The sequence below is a fragment of the Gobius niger genome (assembly GCF_951799975.1).
Source record: "Gobius niger genome assembly, chromosome: 13".
Lineage (NCBI taxonomy): Eukaryota > Metazoa > Chordata > Actinopteri > Gobiiformes > Gobiidae > Gobius > Gobius niger.
Genome location: NC_136864.1, coordinates 10639990 through 10662868, shown reverse-complemented (window position 1 = coordinate 10662868; position 22879 = coordinate 10639990). Strand labels below are relative to the sequence as shown.

The window sequence follows — 22879 nt, the reverse complement described above, 5'->3', positions numbered from 1 at the left end:
AGTGAAAAAGACAGGGCATCAGCTCATATTCAGCTAAGATTCATAATATGGCCGCATATTGTGCAGCCCTAGTTTTTACTTGAGCAGTCATTTGACCTTAGCTTTCACTATAACCCCAGAGCTGTGTAACGTATCCCTCCAGAAGCCTCCAGCCCGCTCCTTTTATCGCTCGATGTAACACGATGCTTTTTATACATGAATACAAATGTTCTGTTGATGTTCATAACTAATGAGGCCTGACCTGAGGAGTTGGCTGCTGCTTCCACCTGCTGACGGATGGACAGGTGCACCACACATGGACACAGTGTTTTTTTTTAAGAAAATGATATACAGTATCTTCAAATGAAACTGTCCAGTACATGTTTTGTCCAATACAAGTTGCTCCAGACGGGTACTTTCAACGTAGGTCCAAAAACGACACAAATGATTGAATGAATTGCATAAATCTTAAAGTAAACATTAAGTTAACACAGTACAAACAAGTAAACACATTTGTCAAAAAAAAAACATGCTACAAAGGAAAAGCAAGAAACTGGTTAGAATTTTTTTAATAGCAATATTTATTGACCTTTATCTCAAAAATGTTTTAAATTAGTAAAACACATACTTCCTACACTTTTTTTTTTCCTTTTTTGTTGATTTTATTAAAAATGTATATTGTACAAATTCTCCTTTATATCCGTATGTGGAAAGTGCTGTGGAAAGAGAGGGGAAAAGGTTTTAGTTTACATAAGAATAAAGTAAATACTGTGATATTTACGTAATTATGAATAATGCATTTGAAGCTATTGGAACAACTATACATATTCTGTGTCTTGCTTATTGTACAGACTGTTTGTTTAGTGTAAATTAAAATAATATGTATAAAATGTCCTCTGTGTGATATGTATTTAAAACCTCTGTACTCCCATGTGCAGTATCAATGTTACCTGAGAAACTCTGGCGCGTGGAGGATCATGTGCTGGAAGTCGTCCAGAGACAGGCGCCCGTCGTTGTCCAGGTCGGCCTCGTCCATGACCTTCTCACACACCATCCGCACCTCGTCCTCCGTCAGCTCGTTACGGGTCAGTTTATTCAACGTCTTCTCCAGGTCCGACTTACAGATGAAGTCGTCGTTGTTGAAATCTGACACAAACACATGAATGTCACTTGCACATCACTGAGGATCACACAGGACATTATTTAGTTAGGAGTTACCGTGCTGATCTTACTATACATTCCTTTACCACTATAACACCTGTAGTAGACTTAGTGCTTGTAAATGTTGCACAGTGTGGCTTTAAACTGAAATTACCTGTGAATGCATCCCCTTGACCTCAACTCTGACCCCATATGCAGTAATGCGTCTTATCGAAGTTTGCATCTGTCAGCGGCTGTTAATTAGAGCCACAGTGGACCAAACAAACCGCTCTTTTTTATTGTGTTGGGACTGTATAAAGCCCTGTTTAATCATTTACACCAAAGCATGTATAGTCTGTCATGCTTAAAACTCCGCTGCCCTTATGTCAACTTTACATAGGGATCACTGGTCGAGTTCAGTCGTCAGGGTTGAATGAAGAACAGGGATGTCATACTCTGAGAAAGGGGCAAGAGCCAGTGTTCCTGTATTGATTTTTGAGGTGAAATATCAAAGAAAAAGGAAATCCACAAATGAAAATTACAATCATCCTGGAAATGTGCTCTCGGAAGAAAGTTCCTGTTTTTGCAATGTGATATTTTTAGTGGTAAAGCCCATGCCGACATTTATTCAACAGCATCACATTTCACGTCCCCATTATGTCGTCTCATATCTGAAGGCAATCGAAAGGATCATATTAAACTTGTCTTACCGTATATTTTGAACGCGTAGTAGGCCTTGAGGTCTCGTGGCGCCATCTCGCTCAGCACAGAGAACATGTCTAAGAAGTCGTTCAGGGTCATGTTTCCCTCTCCGTCTTCCGAGAAAACCTCTGCGATCCTCTGACGAAACGGGTTGTCCTGCGAAAACAGTCACACAAAGCTCAACACACACCATAGTTCAGGAGTTTTCCCCATCAAAGGTTTTCAAATTGGTAAGGTAAGGTTATTCAAAGTGCTTCACAGTTATATCGCATTACAAGACGGCAGATAAAATCAATCCATAAAACATCAACATGAAAAGGTATTAATCATAGTAAAAGCAGCACTATGCAGATAAAATACTTTCAGTTGTCATATGCACAGCTAAAAAGAGTTGTTTTCAGCCTGGATTTAAACATTGTCAGAGTAAAACACATTAACCTGAAAGAGACTAGATGCAAGTTGGTCATTTTTATACTCACTACTGCCACCTCAGGTCTTAAGCGTAACTGCAGCTTCTATATTAAGCTCGCGCATGACGGCACTTCGGACCCGAATTAACACTTTTTTGAGTGACAGTGCAGGATTTTAGAGGCAGTTGTGGTCAGAGCTCATTCTACACATTAGGACATTCCTGGAACATGTAGGGGAGGAAAATACTTAATTTTAACATTTTTAAACTCTGTATAGTCCCTTTAATCTTTATCATGCAGTCTTTGTTAGTGTGTGTTAAAGGTGGGGTTCCTGGCTTTTTGTTGGTGTAGAGTATGTTGTAAACGCAGCAAAAACAGGCCTTGTTGCATTGTCTTCACTTAAATGTTTATTCAGTGATGGAAGATAGAAGTAGGATCTAAATTTGGACTTGTTTGTATCTAAAGTCAATGTAATCTAGACCTTATAATCTATTACGTTCTGTAAATGTATGTTGAATTGAATATGAGGTAGGCACTTCTAAGCTTTATTGCTTCAGCCTACTCAATTTTGAGCATCCACAACTGTCTGAAGTTTGAAAGACAAAGTGAAATAAAAAAAAAACCCGCTTCACTTTGCCATCGCTCAAAGCTGTTCACTGGTGCAAAACGTGCATATAATTGATTTGCTTGCACAATTTGGATGTGCAGGAGGGATTGTAAGAGCTAGAAAAGAGTTTGGGCCAAAACTAAACATTTCAGTTTGAACAGGAAAAATCAGGTACCCTCCCTTTTAAAATTAAGATTTCATTAATGACTTGACTTTCCCGTTCTTAACCCCGCACTGACCCGCTCTCTGTTTACATCACTGTCACTGCTGTATAATGGAGGTATTTCCAGGCTGTGTGCCCCGGGACCCTCCAGCGTTCTTTAAATTTCAGAGACTCGGGTGACATATAGGCTACAGTAGAGCCTTTGAATAAACCCCGTCGATTAGCGAGGGCTCAATAATGGATGAGGGAGACACAGGGGGGGGCGGGTTGGGGGCAGTGGGCCTACCTTCAGCTCGGGCATGCTGCCAATCAGTTCGTATGGCAGCTTCACATCTGGGTTATTGGTGTAGTCGAGAGGAACGAGCTGTGGAGCCAGGTCGCGGTACCGGGAAAACAGTCTGCAAATGAGAAAGGGTCACAACAGGCGCTTTAGATTTGGTTACATATTGTGAGTTTAAAGGGTAAGTAAAGGTGCCTGAGGTATTCGAGGGCAGCCGTGCTGAAAGACAGGTGTCTGACAGGCTGAAAGAGACGCCGCTTACCTGAGAATTTCTTTTCTTGTGAAGTAAGTGCAGTCCTGCAAATTTAAGCAGGAAAGTGGATGATTCAGTGGACTTTCAAAGAAGACATTAGACAATATTGCATTCCTTTCAAAAAAAGGTGGTTCTCATACGCTTCTTCACGCTCATCTGTTTTAGACTTTATCCATTTTAATGTAACTTTTTTTCTGGTTTAGACATTGTTGACATCAAGTTTAGACACAATGCTTTAATTGATTCTATTCAAATCTACCTTTTTTGCCCCGTTTAGTTCTGATTTGATCTTAATCTATGGCTGATGACACTGGGAAGCTTGAATATTTTATGAGGTGGAACTTGCCGTGAAAAGTTTGAGAACCATAGAGTTAAAACATGCACAATGGCCCCCTGACCCTATGGCTGTGTAACCCACAGTTAAAGGGACTATACCTGTAACTATAACTCCGACAATTATTAATTAGATTATATAATTAGTATAATTATTAAGCATTTGTATCAATCTCATGAATTGCAGGCTAGTTTTCTAACATTTATGTGACAGTAACCCTGAAAAGTGACCCTTCAAGTTGTGAAATGTGCCCATGAACCTGTCCCTGTGACGAAATGGGATTCTACAAATATGTTTGGAAAGTTAGGAATGAGTTGGGACCACAACTAATGTTAACTTTTTAATTTAGTGGCTTCCTCTTTAATTGTTAATCACAAAATCAGGCTGAGGAACTTTATAATAGCTGATTGCTGGTGTTGAGAGGTCTTTAAAAAAAATCAAATATTCTGGCATATTCAATATTATGCAAAAAATTGCATCTAAGAAAGCTGTAAAAAACACATTTTTGCATAATATTCTCACTGCTATTGAAATGTCACATCAGAGGCTGGAAACTTAAAAGCATTTCATTAAAATCTGGCTCCACATGGTACTGTATGTAGCAGAAGACAGTCACTGACCTGATATGCGTCGAGCTGCTGCGCTGTGAAGATGGTCTGTTTGTTCCCCATTTCTCCGCTCTAATGCTCACTCCTGGCCCCATAACTCCGCAGCACAGTGCACTGACGCTCCGTGGATATGGCAGATATGAAATACATGGACAAAAGGCCCCGCAGCCAAAGACGAGATCAGGTGTCGCTCTGCACTGGGCCCTTTGCAGCTCATTATAAAGGCTGTATTTCATCGTTTTCCCCTTTGTGAATAGCAGCCCCTTTCACAATGAGGAGGGAGCCGTCCAGCACCGCGCCAAGTGCCATCAACCCCCCCTCCTCCCCTTTAGTGCCACTCGAATATGGCCCACGCCTCGGGCACACTCAGGTTACTCTGTGTGGAGGGGGCCTTTGTCCTACCCTAATGGAGTTTTGATCGGAGGCAACTTCTGTTTTTGGTGGACACAACTGCTCAGCATGTTTATTTCATTAGCACCAAAACATAACGCTGCAGCCACGGTGAAAAGCTTTTTAAAACTCTCTCAAGACAATAAGCAATAAGCATACTTGTCAGTGTGTGTTCTCATTTGGGTTTTACTGCTTTTGTGGCATACCTCATATGAAGTACAGACGACTATGCTTTGTTTGGTCGGGAGGTCTGGGTTAGACCTGGTTATGGATTGGTTTTGTTCCAGTTTAAACGTCTGCAGTTACAATTATGAAGCCTAGGCGTTAATTCAACCTGGTAGACTAATTTCAGCATCACCTACCTCCAGCCAATGATCGCTTCCGGGAGGGCCACACCTCCGTAGCAGCCAATCATCGCCCTCGATCCAGCTTTTAAGCCCCAGCAATCATGGTTCATTCGCTTCCCAGCTGCGTTGCGACCCGCCTCCGCCTCGTCTCCGTCTCTTCTGCCCACGGCTTCTCCCTGATGCATCCTTCACGGGCCTCCTATACCACCACCAGCGTCCAGGATCCTTAACTCCAAGCTGTTCATCCATACTGACTTTCATACATACATCGATGTCTACCGCCGGGGTCTGATCGCCAAAACTATAATAATATACATGTCAATAAATGTTCCAAATTGCTGCTTTTGTCTGTTTGAGTCTATCCAGGTGGAATTGTCCGTGGGAGAAATGTACTACTTCATATGTTTTTGAGATTTGAAACAATGATAATCTAGAGACTAGTTGTTTGAAGTTTGTGTTCTTAACTACTCCCAGCTTTTTGGGGAACACGGCCTGTGCCAGTACTTGGGGGGGGAAATGTTTGTTGCTCGCTGTTTTACTATTTACGATCAGCATTTCAAAACCTAATCACTTTGTTGCTATTTTGGACACATAAAGTTATATTGAAGACCCAATTCCAAAACCCTTTAAGCTAATGCACTTTATTAAATCGCATGCACACATTTTGCCACTTTTTGCACGTATATTTGAAATAAATCCAAACATTATTGAACACATTACTAGCATTTATTCTAATTGCGAACATAAAATATACATTTTTACATCTATTACAGCACTTCAATCACTGCCATATATTATAATTTATCCATATTTACATATTGTACAAAGTCCATATTTGGCCCACAGTAATTGCTGTTAGTGGCATCCGCAGCTTCCCGCCACCATGTCATTGTATTGTTTGAGCACTACATTCTCATCATCGTCAAAGTAGAGCAGGTTGATTGAAAACAGCTTATCGGGGACACAGCATGGCGCCTCTACCCCCCTTAGCAGCTTCAGAGCATTGATGATGGACTGCACGGTGGCGTGGTTGGTCGGGCGCATGTTTTGGCCCAAGGGGAACGGACAAGAGCCTTTGCAGTGGTAGGCGTTGTACCCGCGCGGAGAGATGATCCAGCCGGACCAGCCGATCTCCTCGAAGTCAACGTAGAGAGGGTGACGCTGGCAGGGTGCGGACATACCCTCTTCCTCCGAGTAGTCCACGGAGCGGGCGATTCGGGAGGAGGTGCCGGACATGAAGGACGGGGGCAGGTTGAAAGTCGCTGCGTTGTCATCGAAATCTGTAGAGAAATGATAGAAGTCTGGTTAGGACGTGATGGTAATAGATAATAGATGGTCTGCATGTAATAACCTAAGACAGAGTTGATTTTAGTCATACTGAACTTGGCTCTAGTGGTGAATTAATCCGTGTATGGACCAATGAAGTTAAAGATCTAATCCGTTTCAAGTGTCTAGATTTGATTGTATGGCCAGCAATAGACTGATAGCTTTGCATGAAACCTCACCTGTGCTTTCTACCCTGGTGGGTCTGCGGCCGTCGTCTGTGAACAGCACTAACATGGGCTGCTTGCTCTGATGATGGTTTCGTCCAGAAGCAAATCGCATCAGCTTCATATCCACTGCACTTCCACCAAGAGTCCGGACAACCACATGGAGACCCATGTTACTGCCCTCGTCCACCATCCAGGAACGAACCTAGAAGAAAACACAGACATTTAGCTTTTGTAGTAGTAGCAGTAGTAGTAGTTTAGGGCGTGTGCTTATGTACTTACTGCGTGTGTGATGGTGAACACTTCCCATCCAGTGGAGTGGACCGGGATGAGTCGAGAAGACAGGAGCTTCTTGTCCTGTGTGCTGTTGGTTTTGCTGGTGTCGAGCACTTGATAGACACTGACCTGAAAATGAAGAAAGATCAAATATTTTCATTTGGATCATAACAGTTTTATATGGTTTTGTTATATCAATACTGAAAGTTTTACTTTTGCTTAACCTCTTCACACCCTGCCTGAACAAAGCGCATTTTCTCCAGTTTGGCTTCTTGAAAAAGTGTCAAAATGGCAACAAAAATGAGACAAAAAACGAGGATGAAAATAAAAAATAAAAATAAAATATAAAGCAATGAAAAAGTGATGAAAAAGCAGCAAAAAATAAAGCCACAGAAAAGTGACAAAAACGCAATGAAAAAGTTTTTTAAAAAGTGACAAAAATGCAACTAAAAAAAGATACAAAAGAGCAAAGAAAAAGTGATGAAAAAGTGAGAAAAATGCAGCAAAACAGCCACAGAAGAGCAATAGAAAAATTCCAGAAATGCAATGAAAAAGTTACAGAAAAGTTACAAAAACGCAACTAAAAAGCGATAAAAACACGGCAACAAAGTGAGAAAATAGCTCTGTTTACATGAGTTTTGTAGGTCTTAGCTTTCAAATGAGGCATTACTCTGCCCTATAGGCTGTACACTTTTAGATTTGGGAAAAGCTGAGCTGCACTTTGTTATGGTGGGGGTTAAGGGGTAAAATTTGACTTCTATTTGAGTATTTGGATGTTGAAGTGAAAAGTATTTCTCGACAGCTTTATCCATATGTGAAGTCAATCCAATAGTGTAACATCCTACTCGTAGAAGTGGTCCATACCTGGCAGAAATGGTGTCTGTTGAAGGCGAGGGTGGCCTGGGGTCGTAGTTTGAACAGATGAAGCTCTGCTGTGAGGATTTTCTCTTCTCTGGACACCGTGGACATATTGAACCTAAACTCCACTTGTTCACTGCGCACTGCAACGGGGGAACAACGCGATTAGATTCAAAATAACCACCACATTGCTTACTCATAGTTTACAAATGGGACTTACATTTGTCGAAGAAGCTGCGGACTGTGTTCCCCTCCAAAATATACGGGTCCTTAGTCACGCCATCCACATCCGCGACCGTGTTGTACAGGTCGAGCATGTACTGTGGGGGCTGCTTGTGCCCGTGGACGGCGGGAGGGTCCTCCATACCAAAAACTTCCAAAAGCCGCTTGATGGCAGCGGATCTCACTTCCGCGGGATCCTCGGTCTCATTCTCCCCGCTGTTGGGGTTTTCCAGATATTTGAGAGAGGGTCGCGCCGCGGCGGAGCAGAGCAATGAGCTGAAGATCACCAAAAGAATCATATCCGAGCCGGTGAAAGGTCCTGGTCCACAGTCGTTCTGCAATTCAAAGCTGGAGTGTCTGGTGGCTGGAGATGCCCGGCTTTTTATATAAACCGAGGATGGTGGTCTTCAATGCCCCCAGAGTCTTTGGTAAACAGCAGTAAAGATGCTATTTGGTCGCAAATGTAAATCACCCATCAGCGCATGTAAAGGGAGCTAATGGCGGTGATAGCGAGGTGTGAACCCTGTGTATTCAAGCCGCGTCCCCCACGTCTGGCAATAAGGCCAGAAATCAACTTCAGTCACATTATCTCAGAAACATGAACTCACATGTGATTTGGGACATCCCTAATCAATACATTTCTGTTCACTTTATTAGAAAAGGCTCCAAGAGAGACCCAGGCAGGCTGTTTCAGAGCTGCTCTGCTGAGGAAGTGGGCTCTCAGTGGGAGATGAACTGTCGCTCAATGAATCCATTAAATTAGAATAATGGAAACAGAGATAGGGATGAAAACCAATTACCCAAAAGAAAAGACTAGTGTTACAGTCTACACGGTTGGAGATTTACATATCTGCCTAATCAATTACAGCTGGATAATCATCTAAACTAAGATTTCATGTTGGTTACATTCTCCCACCCATGTGCATAATGTGATTGTACAGTCTGACCACGAGCCAGTATATTACATATTTTAGTTAACTGCGCATTGTATTGTAAATTACATGTGTAGACACATCTAGCAAGAATTTAAATGTAGAAATCAACGCGCGTAATTTGTTATGTTTGATTATTACGCACAATTACGCACAGGCCAAAGACAAACTGAAACTTAAGTAAAGTTTGTTCCGTGGCTTCGAAGATCAAAGACAGTTTGTAGTGGACCATAAAACAGATCACTGTGATTTTACCCTTCAGATTACAGTAAAAACACAGCCGTGTTGTTTCACACGTTGATATCAAAATGACGACGGCTGCACGTGCTGTTTCAAAGGCCCCTAAACTTTTCAAGTCCTGACTAACGATCCTTTTATGTTTATTTCTACACCTGGTACTTCAAACGCGAGCTCTGAATTATGCGGAATAAGACTTTAAACATTTGGAGACATTTACGCACGGCATTTAAAGAAAGACTGTTGATTTTTGAAGTCATGTCATTGTGTCAACTACATTAGTCAGTCAGAATATACATAAAGAGTAGTGCGTTTTTTGAAATCTTATAATGGAATCTGAATTTCTTATGGGCTCCACCAGATAATATCTGATGAAGTAAAGGAACTACTCAATGATGATCCAATGTAATGACAGCTTTCGGGGATATTTTTTGTGATAACACTTTATTTTACATTACCTTGATTTATTGTACCAAATCAAATTTAGTACAATTTAATGTGCTGTGTAACAATGTCTAATAACTTGTACGTATGCGCTACATACACAATGGAGTAATGTGTATTAGTATATAATGTAATAAGAAACAAGACCCTTAGGGTCAGGACTTAAGGTTAGAGTTAGATCTTAACACATTATGTACAAACAAACTATAAATACATATTATTCCATTGTGTATGTAACACATAGGTACAAGTTATTACACATTGTTACTGTTAGTATAAAATAAAGTGTTTCTTTTTTGGTTAATATTATTAATTTAAAAAAGTTTGTTTCATGTAATCACGCCTGTGGCATTTCTCCTTGAGTTTTTATTAATCATGATTCTAAAGTGAAGTAATTACTAGAAGAAACAAAAGCACTGTTTATTTAATTAAATTTATTTACATAATAGGTTCTTTTACATATATTACATATAATACAATACTTTAGTTTTATAAACGTGATGGTCTGCTGTTCTTTTTCACATTCTTTATACAATAGGTTTGTGGATTTTCTGGTTGGTTTGATGTTTACTCCTGGCACAGACAGGAGGAAATGGAGAGCACTTTGCGCATCTGTCCGTATTGGTTCATGAAGCTGTGACTTTCATATCCCTGAGGAACACAGGAGTTTGACTGGCGCTCGGCCCAAAGGTGGCAGATTGCTGGGTCAGACGGACTCCTGCAACAGAGAAGGAACATGTACTGAATACAACGCTTCGACCAATGGGTTGTACCACATGTAGTGACTAATTATATAGTATCCATTTATATATGCTACAATGATTTCAATAGCACTATGGAAAACTGAATATATATTTAGTTACCGAATACAATAAATCCTAAAGCTGTGTGTGGACATTTGGTCACTAAAGATCAACATGTCCCTGAAGGTGTCAGAGTTAACAGGTAATTGTTGTGAGACGCAGGGGGTGGAGCTTCGTCTGTTACTGACCTGAGAAGACAGCGGTTTCCTGAAGTGCAGCCTCCCAAACATCTGCCCACGTCTATTTCCTGAAACATTAGCAAAACAGAGAGAACGCCATGAGCTCACAGCGGGCTACAAATATTTACCCAGTTTAGGGCGGCCAGCTGCCGATCTGAGCCCACATCTGCAGACCACCACTAGTTTTAACAAAATAACCCTTTTTAACACTATTCAGTTCGGTATAATCACAGCATTAAGCCAGTAATAAATGGTAAATGGTCTCAACTTACACAGCTTCTTCAGGGTGTTACTGTAAATGTATTGTAGCACCCTGAAGAAAGTGTTGATGTGATTTTTAATGTTTTAAATGCCCAGAAATAAAGGTTTCACTAAGTATTTGTAAACGATGCCTGGACTTTTTATGATGAGTGATAAATGTATATTCATAATTCATCAGGTTTTTGCTGAATCGTGTCTAAATGACAGTCATTATGTTCAGCGGTTGTTGCTCTGTGTCTTGTGTATTGGGTGTATTGAAGAGTTCTGCGCATCAGAAAGGCCAGGCCCAGTCTGTGCGGCGCCAGACTCCGCTCAGTGAAACAGAATGTGAGATTAAGTGGTGTCTTCCACAAATGTGTGCGATGAATAAAGACACTTCATTACTGTGTGCCCCCAGCTGAGCCCACTTCCTCTCAGCTCTCCACAAAAGCTAGTGTGAAAGTCACAATTTAAATGACCCAAGAGCCATACTAATCAAGCACCCTGTAGAGATGTGTGGATGCAAATTTAGGCTCAAGTTTTCAAGTTTTTTGTGTTGTGTCTACACACCTTGAGTCTCTCCTCTTTGACCCCGTCCTGGTGCTGCACAGTCTCATAGTAATATTCCACATGAGGCACTCTGTAGCAGCTCTCCTTCAGCTCACACGCCTCCACTGTCTGAATTAACTCCACTTTGTTTGGAGTCTCCACCAGCGCAGAGTCAAACCGAGTGGGAACGCAGGAGAAGCCCTCTGTGGATAAGCAGAGACATGCTGGTTATTATAAACTCAGTACACAATGAGAGTTTGAGTGTCATTAGTCTTAACCTGGGTCTGCCCAGAGCAGACTGATTCAGAGTTAATGCATGCTTGTTTGTTGTGACAGTTATCTGACTTTCATGGCCAGTGTTTCTAACATGCCTTTAAAATGTAAATATAATTTATCAGTTTTAGGTGCTATGACATACCCGGAGCGCCCTTGGACCTGGAGCATCCTCCCACATCTATCACGGTTTCATACGGGGTCTCTGCGTAGTACGTCCTGAGTGCAGGCACTCGGAGGCACTGCGTCATTTTGATCTCGCAGTGACAGTCCTCGATCACCTCCACCTCTCGCGGGCCTTCGAACAGCATCACCCGCTCCACGCGCATCCCGGTGGGCTCGCACACCTGGTCTAGTCCGCACGAGGGCAGCTGCCTCAGCTCTGGGCTCTGCGGGGCAGAGGCCACGCGCATCTTCTGCTGAAAGAGAAATCACATGTCTGTCACATCGAAATGTGAGTTCAAAGCGTTTCATCTGGCATAACCTTTACCAAAAAACCTACAGGCCAATGGCAACAACAGGCTACTGATGAACAACTAACTTTATTAAGTCTAAGCAACCTCAGCTGTAAGAAGTCCAAGTCAGCAATGGGATAGTTTTTGGTAAAGCCCTTTTGTAATGCTAAAAATAAACCCGACAAAATATGGGCACAATTCCAAGGAATCCCGGCATTTTGTTGAACCTATTGCAAATAAAAGAGTGCGCTGCTGTAAACAACACAAGCGCCCCCTCGTGTGGCATTAGGAGGTAGTGCAGGTCCTCACCTTTTTGCTCCTGATGAACTCCAGCATGGAGGGGTGTTTGGAGTAGTCCCTCTGAGCGCCATGCACGGCCCGGGCCGTCCCTCCACAGTGCGGCCTGCACATGCCCACATCCACGTTCACTGGAGCCCCGGATATGTCTGAGGAGAGAGGGACAGATGGGGAAGTGAATAACCGATTACCGCCTTGTTTCTGAATAATTTCAGAAAAGTGTTTTAAAGGTGAGTGTATTACTAAAGGAACTGGTTTATTAACTCCAGTAGCTTCCAATGCAGTAGATGTTACAGTATGATAACATCAATACATTACCTTGACCAATGTAAACAAAGTGGCTCTGCCTCTTGCAGCAGACTCGCTGTGTGAACAGGTTTCTGTGGTCAGTGTGTTTGCTCCACACTCCAGACACTGGAAAACACACAATACAGGCATATTGTTGAAATACAAGTACTACAACTACACAAATGTTACCAGTTAGCTTTTTGTGTAAATAAATGTAATATAATACTGGCAGTGGCTACTGTGTCTAAATAAACAAAAGCCGTTTTACCAATCACGTTTTATAAAGATGTGTTTTTCCAAATGTCTAACATTCATATATCACAAGCTACATCCCAGGTTTAAAGGCTTTCAGTGCTACCGGCCTGTGCAAACAAAGTGAATCAGAGCATGCACAGCAGTAGTAAGTAGAGCGCACAGTACTTACAGGTGAGGTGGAGGGCAGACAGGAGCAGACATATCCAGACTGAGTCCATGCCGTTAGTCCTGCTTTAGTTCTGGTTTAGTCCTGGGTTTGAGCTGAACCTAAATGAGACTGTGCTCCTCTGAGGACTGTGATATTTATATGGGCTCAGCTCAGCTCAGCTTCAGGCCTGATCGTCTCTGAACGTGAAAAGGGTAATCAAATTTAAATGTTGAATACCATTTAGTGGAGACAGCACTTCAAAGGCTGTGGGTCAAGGCTCCTCTGAGCTGGGGCCTGTGGCTCAATGAGGGGCTTTAGAAGCTTGGGGCCATTAAAGTGTCACATTCACAGCATTAATCATCTTTTATCTCAGGAGGAAGGTATTTAGCACCTCCACTAAAACAAGACAACAATTACTGAAGCGTGGGAGAAAAGGACAGCACCTCAGTGTTTATTCAACAGGAGACAAATGGCCACAGCCCAGAAAGTTTCAACTTTCACTCAAATTATCAGCAAAATAACAATAAATGTAATCATGTGTTGAACTGAATGGTAGTTGGTAGTTAATTGTAATTGTTGATGTAATGTATGTCTTATAAGCATATTTTTCCAGTAATTAAAAACAAATAGAAAACAAAAAAAACAACAACTATTAATCAAAAGTGTTGATTGTCAGTTCTGTGTTTGAAATGTTAATGTGAGGCTCATTTTCTCTGGATCAGGAGGATCATCGGTCAGACGGTCGTCAGCCACAGACAGCACTGATCAAGGTGTGAAATCTCTAGTTTCTATAGCAGATCCTCTGATCTTTTCATTCAGGCAAAACAAACCCGGAATCTCCTCAAGAAATCAGGTTTCCTCTCAATATGTGGGTTTTGATTGAGCGATAATGACAGAAAACACCTGAATTTGTCTTGTAATCAATGACACTGAATCATCTGTTCAGCAACATTTCATCATTTATCAGTGATCTGACATGGCCCCTCTGGCAGCAGGATACTTCACATTTGTCAGTGCACAGACTCTCCCATTCTTATCCTTAGCTGGAGCTGTCATACACGTGTCCATCAGGTCGGATTAGTATTAACGTGACTGAGACATGGATCTTATGAAAGCAAAGGCCCCTTGGTGCACAGGTGTGGAGCAGACACCGAGTCTGGCCCCTGGTGCTGTCTGTCTGTCTGAGGCCTGTCTGGGTCAGTGTGAGCGGGCGGGACGTCTCCTCTGGCCCCTGCACCAGACACCCTGACACACTTTACTGCAGTCAGGATAAAGGGAGAGTTTATTGGCACTAGAAAAACAAAGGCTGGGCGGAAACACTGGAGAATAACATTTTTGTTGTATAGATGCTTACAAATGTATCTCTCAAAGGGTTAACTTGGGATTTGATTTTTGACTCATGATGCTTTGATAATGTGCAACACCTTCTAATTACTCGATACTAAAACATACATCCACTAATTTGAAAGAATTACTCTAACCATCAGTAAAATACAACTGGAGCTTGTCTGTTGTGGTCTGAAATGAATACTTTTCATTTATTTGGGGAAAAAGATCTGCATAATTTAAAACTTTTTGTGCCTTTAGGATGATTTTTCCTCTGCATTTGACACATCCTATCCAGCAGGAGGTTTTTGCCGACTGTGCACGTTTTGGTCGATGGGGAAAACCAGCACCTGGAGGAAACTTGACCTGACACAGGGAGAACATGCAAACGCCAAACAGGAATCGCCCCAGGAATCGAACCTGGCACCTACTTGCTGAGAGAGGTGAGAACTCTATCTGATCTGTAAATGATAGAATTCATAGTTAAGATTGTGAAATCATTACATCCACGCAGTACATTTCAAATGAACATTTCATAAAGTTTGGAAATCTTGCTTTCAATCCCAGTTGCGTTATTTCTGACTGAAAATCCCCTCCAGATATTGTGCACTTTTTTGCTGAATTAAAACCCACTGACCCGTTTTGGCCTGGCCATGGATCCTAATCTCTGTTTCAGGGAGGAGTCGCGCTCCAAGATTATAATCCACAGTCAGGATTAGCCCAGTCTGGAGTGGAGAGCGGGAGGGGAGCGCCACAAGCACATCTGCAACGCTGGAGAGCTGCTGCACAGATCTTTGTCATTGTCAGTGCAATCTTTAAGAACTGGAAAAGAACTGGGAAAAGAGAGATCATGTATTTAAAAAGCCGGAATAATGCTGTCAATACTGAGAAGGCGAAAAGGAACATCAGAGGCAAAACATGTGAGTAGTCAATCATAATAAAAAATAGCAAATTTAATGGCAAATCATAAAAGGCATGCATGGGATTCTTGTATTAGTGTGGCTGTTGCATATTTTAGTCTTCTCCTTTTTCACAATGGAAAATCTGTTTTTTCTGATGATTCCAGGGGCGCATCTCAAAACCCCCCCGTGCCAGGACGGAATTTTCCCCGAGAACTCCCCAAAGCTGAAAGAAAAGTCCGACTCCTCGAACAGGACGGGCGGAGGTGCCGGGGACAACACCCTGAGCCCCACCGTTTTCGACAGAGCCTGTTACGAGCTGAGCCACAGTGAGCGGGTGATGGAGGAGGTGACGTTCGGGCGCCGCGTGGGACTCTACGAGCTCAGAGGAGAGATCGGAGCGGGGAACTTCTCCTCCGTCCGGCTGGGGGTGCACGTGGTGACCAAAGGTGTGTGGAAAACTGCTGCAAAGGAACGGCAAGTTTGTAAGGTCTTATCACGAGGTTATTGTCTCGAAAAGCATTGAGTTGTGTATTGCCATCCGTTAATATTGAAACCTTACTTTTGCAAACATAAGCAAATCCTACAGAAACACCACACATTCAGGTGGATGGTTCCTGTGGCTCACAAATGTTCTTGAATCTCTGCTGGAGAATTGCAGAAGTTGCCAGTAACCATCGACACCATCCTTTAAATTTTCTATTCAAGGTCATGATTGCCTATATGAATGGAAACCTCTGTATATCAAGCCTATCTATCATTGCATACGGTGGCACAGACATTTTGTGTTACATGTAACCTTAACCTTGAATCGACAACTGGGTCAGTCATCAATCTGGATTAAGTGGTTGAGCAATTGGAAGCAACTGTACTGATACTTGACTATAAACTGTCAAATATGCCCAAAAGTAGTTCACTTTTATGACCTAAATCACCAACTATATTTTACTTACACATTTAAAAAAATATATATTACACCTAGTTTTCCATTCATAGAAGCATCATTGACATTAATCCAGTCTGGGTCACTGCACGTGCCGCAAGACGAGAGATAATCCCTCTGACAGCCTTCACCCTGCAGTTACATGAGGCGTCATATGAACCATCATCGTGTCCTTTACAGTTCTTACACGCCCAGTACAATTCTTATTAACTCCTGAACAGAAACAGCAATATTTACAATTTGTAGAAAGATGTTACTGGTGCGTCTATTTGAATTTGCTGACGGAAACATGTAAAAGAAAAGTCTGTTCAATCAAAATAGAAGGTGTGATTAACCTCTTAGAGCTGGGGTACCTGATTTTTCCTGTTCAAAAAATGAAAAGTTTTGGCCCAAACTCCAGCTGTCACAATCCCTCCAAATGTGCAAAAAATCCTGAAAATTAATTATATGTATGTTCATGCCCATGTACTGCTTTGAGCGGTGGCAAACCGGGACCACCCCCAAAATAAATTGCACTAATTTAGATTGTACTTCTATCTTCCATAAAAGTGTAGGTGAAGACAATGCAACAAAATCTGTTTTTTTGCCGTGGTCACAACAAACACTGTGACGGCTAAAATACATTTGCTTTACATCAACAAAATGCCAAGTACCCCAGCTTTAACTGAGCGCATTTCTTACCGCAAATCTTAAAGATTGGAGCTCACAGCCTACAGACCAGTGCAAAGCCTCATTTGAAAGCTAAGACCTACAAAACGGATGCATTTTCTTTTGCATACATCAAACTGCATTTTTGTCACATTATTGAAGCATTTTGTCATGTTCTTGTAATGTTTTGTGTGCTATAACATCCCTTTTTTTTTCTTCACTTCCTTGTTGCATTTTGGCCACTTTTGTTGAGTTTTTGCCAAATGTTCATATTTTTTGTTGCTTTTTTGGTCACGTTTTTTTCTGTTTTTGCCACATTTTTGCCACATTTTTGCCACTTTCTGTTGTGTTATTGTCTTTTTCACCACTCTTTAGCCATATTTTTGTGGCTTTTCCAGTGTGTTATTGTTGATTTTCTGGCCCGTTTGTGTCGCTCTTTTGCTGCTTTTTCGTCACTTTTTGGTTGCATTTTCATCCTCTTTTTCGTTGCTATATCTTGACAGTTTATTCAAGAAGCTTTTAGATTTGGGTAATGCCAAACTGGGGAAAATCTGCTCGGTTCAGGTGGGGGTTAAGACGATAATGTTTCTTCTTAAAGAGAAAAATGTTCGTAGAAAACTAGAATCCCAATTGCTGCTAAACTTCCACGGGTCAAGGTTGATACTTGTGTTGCAATTTGCTTTAAAGTTGTGGGGGTTTTTTTGCAGCAAGTTGTAGTTCATTAATTCATGCTCCTGCTTTTGTTATTAATTGGTGTGGACGTTGTGTCCCGCAGAGAGAGTGGCGGTGAAGATCCTGGACAAGTCTCACCTGAACAAGAGTTCGCATGTGCTCTTTCCCTCTGAGATCGCGTGCATGCAGAAACTGTCCCACCCGAACATTGTGCGCCTGTACGAAGTGCTGGAGACCTTCAAGAGGCTGTACCTGGTGATGGAGTACGCCAGCGGAGGAGAGCTGTTCTCGCGCATCAGCACCAGGGGGCGCCTCTCTGACCTGGAGAGCAAACTGGTGTTTTCTCAAGTGGTGTCTGCGCTCAAGCACATGGTGAGGCTGTGGGGATCTTAAAGGCAAAAAAGTATTCTAGTACTATATAAGTACTATTTGTATTTCTTGGTTATTAAGCATTTTATTGAAGTTCATCTTGAGGTTTTCATTATTCAACACAAAATATTTCAAGTGGCCTGTTATTATATACATATACTGTATGGGTTGTTTTCAAATCAGTCATCAAACCAGATTCATATGCTACTACTTGATTTATTTTTATTTTTTAAATTGCTATTCAGATTTTTGGTACAGTTTTCTCAGTTTTCTCATTTAATTTACTTATTTGTTGCTTTACAATCACTTTACATGGATTCATTTATTTTGTCACTTTTTCACAATGTTTACAATGATCATCAAGGGAGTTCTAGACAATTTTTCCTTGTTTATGTCCAAACTCTTTACAGTTTTTACAGATATTTTCATTTGATATTTGATATTCAAAATACAAAACCATCATATTCATGTCTGTTTAAATTAAATATCTCACGTTATTATCAAGTTAAAAAGCAGCACATAGATAACATATTCGTTAGGCCCTGTAACATTTGACTGGACGCTCTCTGAACTGAAGAGCCCAGTAATTTACGACGACATGTCTAGTTTCACCTGCCTCTCTGTGGGACAGGGATATAATTTATGGATGTACGTTCTTATCAGGGAGCAAAATCTCTTTACTCAGCCGGGGGGGGGGGTTCCCATGTTCAAAATGTTACAGGAAGTGTTAACAGAAGGTTTACTCAGCAAAAAGGAGCTCATATGATTAAAATGTTTCATGGCTTTGTCATGTCAGTACAAAAAGATACATCTTAACATTGACAACATGTAGTGCTGCTTTTTGTAACGGCTCCTTACCTCACCATTGCCAGCAGAGGGCGACAGAAACACAACCTTCAAACTTTTCTTTCCCGTTTGAAGGACATTGTTTTTCATGCTATTTTTAAATGAAAGTATTTTATTGTGAAATACTACATTAACACCACTAAATTGCATCTTTGCTGAAGCCTGTGGTTTTGATGCAACTTTGGGGCCGGCATTCAACAAAAACGGCAAGTAACCACACAAATAAACATCTGTCCACTGAAAATCAAGAAAGAATATAATTCAGTTTGACTCTGGTATGTTGTAATGTCATATTGTATTTCAGCACAGCAGAACTGTCAAAACAATTCATCGACAGGGATTTTTGTCTAAATACGGTTTTGTGATTCACCAGCAGAGACCACAGAGATTTCTTGGATTCCTGTCGCATTCCATAATAATAAGCTATAGGAGATTATAAAATGTAAAACAGAAGAGTCATTGTTCACATAAGCAGCATCTAAAGCTGAGGCTGGATGCACAATACCAGTGTGGTATCGAGAAAAAAAAGAGTTTAGGTACTACTGGTATAAAAAAAAATTAAGTATTGAAAGTCAAAAGTTTGGAAATGCTTTTTTTTAAGCATTTCTTTTCATTTTACTCACAAACTATTTGCATTTTAGGTTCTCACTGAAGACATAACACATATGGAACTATATTTTAAACAAAAAAGGTGAAATAGATTCTTCAAAAAGCCTCTTTGCTTTGATCACTGCTATGCACTTTTGATATTTACTCAATGGGGTTCATGATGTCTTCACAGAAAAGGTTTTTACTTCACGGACTGTTGGAAACCATTTCAGGGACGACTTCATGAAGCTCAATGAGAAAATGCCAAGAAGAAAGGGCAAGAATTTTGAAGAATTTTAAATATAAAACATTATTTGGAGTTATTTCACCCTTTTTTCTGTTTCCTACATAATCCCACGTGTTCATTCATAATTGTTTGTATTCAATGAGAATCAATCACACAAAGTAAATAGTGTTGAAAATAAAGAAAAGCTGATCCATAACAAGACCTGTTAGTCCAGGGACAGCTTTAAAGAAAGCACAACGAAAAAAATGTTCAGGTGTTAGTCCTGAGCCGCCGCCACTGAGCCGTGCCACCACAGAGCCGTGCCACCACTGAGCCGTGCCACCACTGAGCCGTGCCACCACAGTGGGCCAACCTGACCAGCATGTTTTCTCCTCTGAAACGGTGCAGCGCCTCCGGGGTTTGTTCCTGTTTCAGAGCATGGTGTCCTGCACTGGTCAGGTCCACCTCCTCCTTCCTCTTCCTTCTGCGCAGCTCCCTCCGCCCCACAACAGTCTTTCACCATCTTTTGGGAAGATCTTAGCAGTTCATCTGTTTTATTCTCCAGTGAACGCCCATTTGCCAGAACAATAGAACGGCTGTGTGGCTTAGCTGTGAGTCTAGCCCGGATACCTCCTCATTTGCCCATTTTTTGCTTCCTGTAGCAAATGATGCAGATTTAATAGAAATAGTATTTTATAGAACTTTTCTGTTTCTATATGGCAAATATTTTAGTATTAGCATAAAAAAAATATATTGTTTAGGTATCGTAAAGCAAGTATTGTTAAAGTACCGGTACCCAGCCCAGTCTACAGCATGTTGATGTGATTACCAGCAGTGAGCCACAGCTAATGGTGTTGCTCCAAGGCTCTTTTTATTCTTCTTTTCTATATTGTTTTTAGATAATATTAGTCTATAGACAGTGTTTGCTTGACTTCCAGACTTCTATGGTAATGTTCAACTTATAACAGTTTCATTTGTATTCATAATTTCTTTCCACAGCACGACAACAACATCGTCCACAGAGATTTGAAGGCCGAAAACGTCTTCTACACCAGCACCTACTGCATCAAAGTGGGCGACTTCGGCTTGAGCTCAGAATGCCACGATTCCGATCTCCTGCACTCGTCCTGCGGCTCCCCTCCCTACGCCGCGCCCGAATTATTTAAAAACCGAGCGTTCAATGGCCAATCTGCAGACCTGTGGGCTTTGGGGGTTCTCCTATACTTCATGGTGACCGCCACTATGCCGTTCAAAGCTACCAACACTGGGAGATTGAGGAAATGCATCCTACAGGGGGCCTTTACCATTCCAGTGCACGTGCCGAAATTATGTCAAGATATTATAAAAGGGTTACTGAAGCTACTACCAATAGACCGATTAAGTTTGCCTACAGTAATGGCGAGTGAATGGATGAAAGGCATCGAGTATCCGCAAGCCTACCCAGCAGTCCACCCTACCCCATCGCACCTCTATGACGCCAACTTTCTACTTAGCGCTGACGAGTTGAATGTGAGAGCGGCGTTGGAGCCTCTCGGAGTGACCAAAGTCCATATCTTAAACAACAGCTCGGACCTGCAGAGCCCGATCACAGGGGTGTATCGGATTTTGATGCATCGTGTCCAAAAGAGGAGCTCAGTGGAGGCGGTGGGGTACAGCCAGTGCACACAGGAGTCCCGGGCCAAGTGGAGAGCAGGCTCCGAATCTGCGTTAAACAAGAGGAGATCTGTCGTCTGTATTGTGATGTGAATCTAGTGTAAGATTTTGGATCACTACGCACATACTTTGTTCTCCCTAACTCTTTGCATTGTCATGTTTGTGCACAATGAGTGTCTTGCCCAAGGACACATTATTAAAAGGAACAGGGAATGGGACACAAATCTAGTTTTGAACAAATGTTCAGATAGTAGAATTAATATTGCAATAAACGATATATTGAAGATCTTTTCATGTCTAGCAAATTAACTCTAAAGCTTAAAAATGACTGTAAAGCTTTGTTTGAAAAATTCTTCATATATCCCACTATAAACATGAAACAATGAAACACAGGGTGAAAAATTAAGCATTACATTAGAGAAAATGGACATGAAATGAAAATAAATGTAAGTAATAGTAAGACAATAAGATTTGAGCCCGAAAATGTATTGTTTATCTGTCCTTTATGGTTTACAGCCTAGCCTTTTATTGGTAGAAACAGGATCAAGTTTTGGAGTTTGGATGAGACAATGGATGATATTTGTGTGTTAAATGAAATGGGAGGAAAGCATTTGTTTTAGTTTGAGCTGAGGTTTGTATAAAAGATATGTCTATGTTCATGAATCAGCCACATGTACTGTATTTATTTTTATTATGAAAAAATAAAATTGGATGGAAAATCGAGATCAATCACTATGAGGAACACATTTTGGCCATATCGTCCAGCCCTAATTGATAGAATTGCACTCAAAGCACTTCACATCATGAAATACAAAAAAGAGCAGTCTGTGATGTAGAGCTGAGCTGAAACCCTTAATTTACTTGATTGAAGAGGTGGGTCGAGCAGCCAATATACCAATATTTACTCAAGTAAGAATAAAAAAGTGCTTCGAGAAAAATTTACTTGAGTAGTAAGTAACTGTTTGAACGTAGAAGTCTGATTCAGGTTCCAGTCGTTTGAAACAAAACCTGAGATAATGTGAAAATTGTATATATTTTCAAAGACAGTACCATAAAAACATAAAAAGAAATCATTATGAAGAATGAAGTAAACAAAACAAGAAAAACATGTTTTTTATGGATAAAAACGAAGATTTTTCCCTTAAAGATTTACTTTGTTACTCAAGTAAGAGTACAGATACTTCATTTTTAATATAGCTCAAGTAGAAGTAAAAAGTACTGGATGAAATAAACTACTTGCAAAAGTACAGTTGCTTCAAAAAGTTACTTAAGTACATGGAATTGAGTACTACACACCTCTGCTTGATTGAGATTGCGCCACGTAGTACTTCAAACTGATTCTGGATTACATTCCATAATGCACAGGACGCACAATTAGCACTATCTATGTTTAAAGTAAATTAAACTTTTACCTTTCTACTCATGGGTTTTGGTCACATGACTCGGAGGACCTTTGACCATTGAAAAGAACAGCAATGGATTTAATCGTTTTATGCCATGACAACGAACTATCCTATCTTTACATCACCTGAACCCCCGGATATACTCAC

At 41.1% G+C, this 22879-nt stretch overlaps 4 protein-coding genes across 5 annotated transcripts; 1 reads left to right on the top strand and 3 right to left on the bottom strand.

The window, feature by feature from the left end:
* Positions 1–673: 673 nt before the first annotated feature.
* Positions 674–4539, bottom strand: LOC306973103 (calcium and integrin-binding family member 3-like; the record flags this gene model as incomplete). Of its 2 annotated transcripts, XM_079569922.1 has the most annotated exons (6): positions 674–695; positions 930–1125; positions 1830–1977; positions 3288–3399; positions 3544–3578; positions 4489–4539. In XM_079569922.1, 6 exons carry the CDS (start codon positions 4537–4539, stop codon positions 674–676), a joined length of 564 nt encoding a protein of 187 aa, XP_079426048.1. The 2 variants fall into 2 exon arrangements, with proteins under 2 accessions (XP_079426048.1, XP_079426049.1); XM_079569923.1 differs by lacking the exons at positions 3288–3399; positions 3544–3578.
* A 1529-nt stretch (positions 4540–6068) lies between these two features.
* Positions 6069–8358, bottom strand: admp (anti-dorsalizing morphogenic protein; the record flags this gene model as incomplete). The annotated part of the gene is made up of 5 exons (XM_079569228.1): positions 6069–6493; positions 6719–6908; positions 6986–7108; positions 7844–7980; positions 8058–8358. The coding sequence occupies 5 exons, from the start codon at positions 8356–8358 to the stop codon at positions 6069–6071; spliced, it is 1176 nt and encodes a 391-aa protein (XP_079425354.1).
* Positions 8359–10239: 1881 nt separating this feature from the next.
* Positions 10240–13229, bottom strand: pnhd (pinhead; the record flags this gene model as incomplete). Its single annotated transcript, XM_079569569.1, has 7 exons — positions 10240–10390; positions 10664–10722; positions 11465–11646; positions 11862–12135; positions 12481–12617; positions 12787–12882; positions 13181–13229. 7 exons carry the CDS (start codon positions 13227–13229, stop codon positions 10240–10242), a joined length of 948 nt encoding a protein of 315 aa, XP_079425695.1.
* Positions 13230–15335: 2106 nt separating this feature from the next.
* On the top strand, positions 15336–21422 carry LOC306973018 (serine/threonine-protein kinase NIM1-like; the record flags this gene model as incomplete). Its single annotated transcript, XM_079569816.1, has 4 exons — positions 15336–15405; positions 15552–15833; positions 17751–18019; positions 20676–21422. 4 exons carry the CDS (start codon positions 15336–15338, stop codon positions 21420–21422), a joined length of 1368 nt encoding a protein of 455 aa, XP_079425942.1.
* Positions 21423–22879: the final 1457 nt, after the last annotated feature.